Source organism: Symphodus melops (assembly GCF_947650265.1).
Source record: "Symphodus melops genome assembly, chromosome: 2".
NCBI lineage: Eukaryota > Metazoa > Chordata > Actinopteri > Labriformes > Labridae > Symphodus > Symphodus melops.
The window spans coordinates 30,841,132-30,845,843 of NC_136692.1; the positions used below are offsets into that span (position 1 = coordinate 30,841,132).

General features: G+C 43.0%; 1 protein-coding gene across 1 annotated transcript; it reads right to left on the bottom strand.

Moving 5' to 3' along the window:
• Positions 1–1,272: 1,272 nt before the first annotated feature.
• LOC306820599 (trace amine-associated receptor 13c-like) lies at positions 1,273–2,421 on the bottom strand. Its single transcript, XM_079338479.1, has one exon. The coding sequence runs from the start codon at positions 2,306–2,308 to the stop codon at positions 1,310–1,312; it is 999 nt and encodes a 332-aa protein (XP_079194605.1). The 5' UTR covers positions 2,309–2,421; the 3' UTR covers positions 1,273–1,309.
• Between the last annotated feature and the right edge of the window lie 2,291 nt (positions 2,422–4,712).

Genomic DNA, 4,712 nt, shown 5'->3' on the forward strand with positions numbered 1-4,712 from the left:
CCTGCAGAGACTTTAAGTTCCTCTCTGCCACCTCTGTGTGTGTGGATGATAAATATTATTTAATTTGAATTTACTTCACTGTTTTAAACAACATGTAGGAGTCCCCTCTGAGATTTATAGACATCTCTTAATCCTGCAAGTTCCCTCTTGGCAACTTGTTTAAAAACGAATAACATTTGAAGTAATATTGTGGTTAAACACAGCATAAGTAAATGTGGTATTAATTTATTGTATTTTTGAAATGACTAGAAAGACAAGTCCACACGTGGTTAGTGCAGACTGATAAAACCCTTTAAATCAGGTGTGTGTGTGTGTGTGAGTGTGTGTGTGTGTGTGTGTGTGTGTGTGTGTGTGTGTGTGTGTGTGTTGCATGTGATGGTTCAGGATCCTTTATACGTACGTTTGTTTTGGATTTCATATGTTTTAATCTATTTCTTTATTTTGTAATGATAGTTTTTATTGTCTTTATTATATTCATGTAAAGCATGCTGTGTATAAATTTGTATAACGTGTTATTAAAATAATTTATTTCAGAAACTTTTTGTGGCATTAGGTGGGTGTGTCGACTGATCGGCCTTTTCTGACGGCTGTGATTTTATGACACTCTTGATCCTTATGTTGTAAAACCTTATAACAGTTTGATATTGATGATAAAAAACACAAAAGAATCAACTTTCAGGTTACAAAGAATCATCTTTATTTATCGTGTCTTTAACTGGAACATTGAGTTTTCTGTAATGTGAGAGAAGAAACAGGGAACATTATCACATTTAGAACGAGGGAAACAACATTTATATTCACATTATTGCTGATAAAATTACTTTCAATGAGTCAATAATCAAGAATTGTGAAACAAAACATTGCAGCTCTTGACTTCACTCTGAATCGCTAATCTTTAAATCATCACACTGCTTAGAGAGAGAAGAGGGAAGAGGAAATAAAGAAAGGCACAAATGCACAGTGTGACATCAAACATATTGACAACAATCCAGAAATCACACATCCAAACATAAAGGACAGCTGCAGAGAGGAGCAAAAAAAGTCACTGAAACAAAGAGACACTCTGCAGGGCTCCAATCTTCCTGAAACATATTTCACCTGGGTGACGTTCTGAGCAGAACCTTCTTTTCTGACACCGTGGTGGAAACATTTCTGGAGCTCGGCAGTGTGCCAGCCGCCTTTCTCTTTGTTTTAGTGACATCAAACACGTGACATAAAACATTCTGCATGTGCACTGATCACTTTGCATAGCTGACAGATGTTTGAGTTTTGTTATGCTCAGACTGAACAGGTTATATACATCATATCTTTAAAGTATATTAACCAGAGACGAGGACTGCTCCAGGATCTTTAGTGAGACAATGAACCTGATTGCTTTTCTAAACCACGGATAGAACAAAGCGTATATGAGAGGGTTCAAACAAGAGTTAATGTAGAGCAGCCAAGACGCAATGCTGACCCGCAACGATGCACTGTTTGCTGTTTCTTCTCCTGTAAGAGAGGAAATGTAATATGGACAGAAAGTGATCAAAAACACCAGTATGACTATGCCCAGAGTCCTGGCTGCCTTTCTCTCTGATTTCTTTGCAGTGATTCGACCCTTGCCCACTGCAGCATCTGTAACATGAGTCTGCATGGCACGAGCCTGAGACACTGCTACGATAAACACTCTCATGTACAGAACAATGATGACCATACAGGGGCCAATAAAGGTGAACACGAGGTCCACTGTTCCTGACACATAGTTAATCACCACCACACACTCCCCAAAGCAAGAGTTATATCTGTCAGCCTGCTTCAGATGTTCCTTTAAGATCAGCCCATTGAAAAGGATTGAGCAGGCCCAGCACAGACACACACACAGCCCCACTCTGCTGCGAGTGATTTGGTTGGAATACTGCAGAGGATAACAAATAGCTGCATAGCGATCGATTGATATGAGCACCATGTTCCCCACAGAGGTTGAGGTAAGAATGAAGGCTATAATGTCAGAAAAAGCACACATGAGATCTCCCAGCAGCCAGCAAAATTCTATGACCCTTACCATTATTACCGGCATCACCAGCAGCCCGACGAGGAGGTCTGAGATAGCCAGGGAGAGCAGGAGCAGGTTGGTGGGGGTGTGAAGCTGTCTGAAGTGAGAGATGGAGATGATGACAAGCAGGTTAAGAACAACAGTGAGAACAGTGATAGAGGAAAGCAAAGCATACAGGAGGACGGCCTCAGTGCGAGGGCGCATAATAACCCTGCAAGACAAGTTGAGGAGCTGAGGGTAGCAGAGCTCGGCTCCCTGCTGGTCGTCCATCATCCAGCACTGAGGGGAGGTGGTGACCTGAACCTGCTGAGCTCAGTCAGCTCTCTGAGTGCCAGAATGATCACAGCTCACTTATCTCTGATGGCAACTCCCTCGTCATCCTCTTCATCCGGTCAGCTCTCGACCAATGGGCAGCTGTAGTCAGTGTCGTCCTTTCTTCTGATCTCTCCTCCTCTTCCTCACCTCCCCCTTGATTACTCCCCCCTCCCTCCTACCGTCTAACTCCACTGGTACATGATGCAATATTGAAGTTTAATGTGAAACTTTAACAGAAAACTTTACTCTGAACTGTAAATCTTAAAGTGAACTGTAAAAGGTCCGAACTTTAACACAGTTTAATGTTATTGGACACTGGTTTGCCCTCCTACACTCTTCCCAGAGGCGCTGCTTATCAACTGTCAAGGCAGGCAACAGCTTGGGGCCCCAGGCCAGTAGGACCCCCCAATAACTGATGAACTTTAAACCAAAGCATTGCCTTAAAAAATGTGCACATTTTGCAAAGACAGTAGGAAGCCTCCTTAATGGGGCCCCATCTGACAGCAATCACTCTTAATGTCCTGTTAAATGTTGCATGCATTATTGCTGGAAAATAATTGTAGATGCTGGTTGAGAGAGGCCCTTAATGAATGTTTGCTTCGGACCCCAACAGACCCATGAAGCGCCCTGCAGATATTCTGGGGTTCAGCCTTCGTTATGGCAGCCCTCACTGTCTGGAAGGCTCTCCCAGTTGTTATCTGTAATGCTACATCCTCAGAACTATTCAAATTACTTTAGTTTGTGAACCTACCAGGACGATTTTAGCTGCAGCCTCCCTGACATTTTATTATCGCTCTGAGCTGATGGAAAAAAACCAATAACCCAGAGTCTAGAAACAAAAACACAATCGTCCTGATGTCACATGAACGCATTGTTTCATATTTCATATTTGACATCACCTTGTCACCTGGAAACAAACTTCAGAATCCCAACATGGTTGATAAAGCTGTTGGCAGGCTCATTGAGAGATGGCAACGGCAAAACCTTCATTCTCTTGTCCGTTCTACATTTTGACCAGGACCTTGAAACACATGTCTGGCGAGGAGGTTCTAGATGATTTTTTTTAGAAGAGTCATGGAGACAAGTGATGATATGAAGACTAGATTCATTCCAGAGCTGAAGCCAAAGCTGGGTACAGTGAATGTTGATGCAAATGCTGAGCCTCGCTTCTTTGGCTTCAAGTAAAAAAGTATCTCATGAATAATACCCTGCATTTTACATTTCAGACCTTCTCGTTCCATATTCCACTCTTTGTCCACACTGATCATCTAATCTCAACCTTATTTCCTTCTTAAACTCTCACTTTAAAATGAACTCTCACTAAACCAAAGATGAACATATTGTTGGTGCTTGGACCCCTGACGTTCTAGTTGCGACTCCCATGAACCATCAGATCTACAGAATCTTTGGACAAAGAAACAAACTAAGCACACAAAGGGGTTTTGGAGTAACATGAAGGTGCACTCACACTAGGCTTTGTCTTTCCATATTGTGCCAAATCCCCCACTGGCACTCACACTGCTCCAGCACTAACCGGGCCTGAGCATGGTTACCATATAATGCGTGCATGGCTTTACATGATCATGATGCATGCTTAAGTTTAGGTAGGCCAACCCACAGGAGAAAAACACAGCGAACATGATGCCAACTTTATTGACTTATTGTCTCTTTGGTCGGATACAGCCGGAACACACTGGGACTTCTTGATAGTGGGGACAGGGATCGATCATACTTCATGGCCACGTTGAGTACACATGCATGTGCTCGAGCAGAAGAAACTGGACCGTATCAAAGCACACCTCTTCCAAATGCATCACTTCTGCTTCTACAGGTTGACTGTTAAGGCCCTGACACGCCACAGAGGTCGTCACCTTAGTTTTTGTGTCTGGCTACGTAACTACCAGTTGGACCTCATCTGAATCTTTGTGAATCTTGTTTGACTCATCTGAGTTGGTCAGCGTTGGTGCGGGTCATGAGAGGAATTACTGATTGGTTGAGGTCACCTCCCTCTCTTCTTTTCTTTTTCCACTAAAAGACTAAGGACTGATAACGTCAGCGGCATTTTAAACTTTTTATCAGATATTACCTCGATTATTAGGCTACCTATAATACGAGTGGTGACAGACAGCGGTGTGAAAATGGTGTTCTCGTATTAAAACAGCAGACTACCATCGTCTGGTGGCATTGAGAGTTATTTCCTCTCACGCGTAACGCAGAACATACATGGTTGCCTTCAGCTGTAGTCTTTGCGCCATGTTGAAGTGCAACCCTAACCCTAGCCCTGCAACCTTACGCCACAGGCGGCCTTCATCACCACCAGTTATTTACCATCTGCTTGGTGTGTTAGGGCCTTGAGACTTAT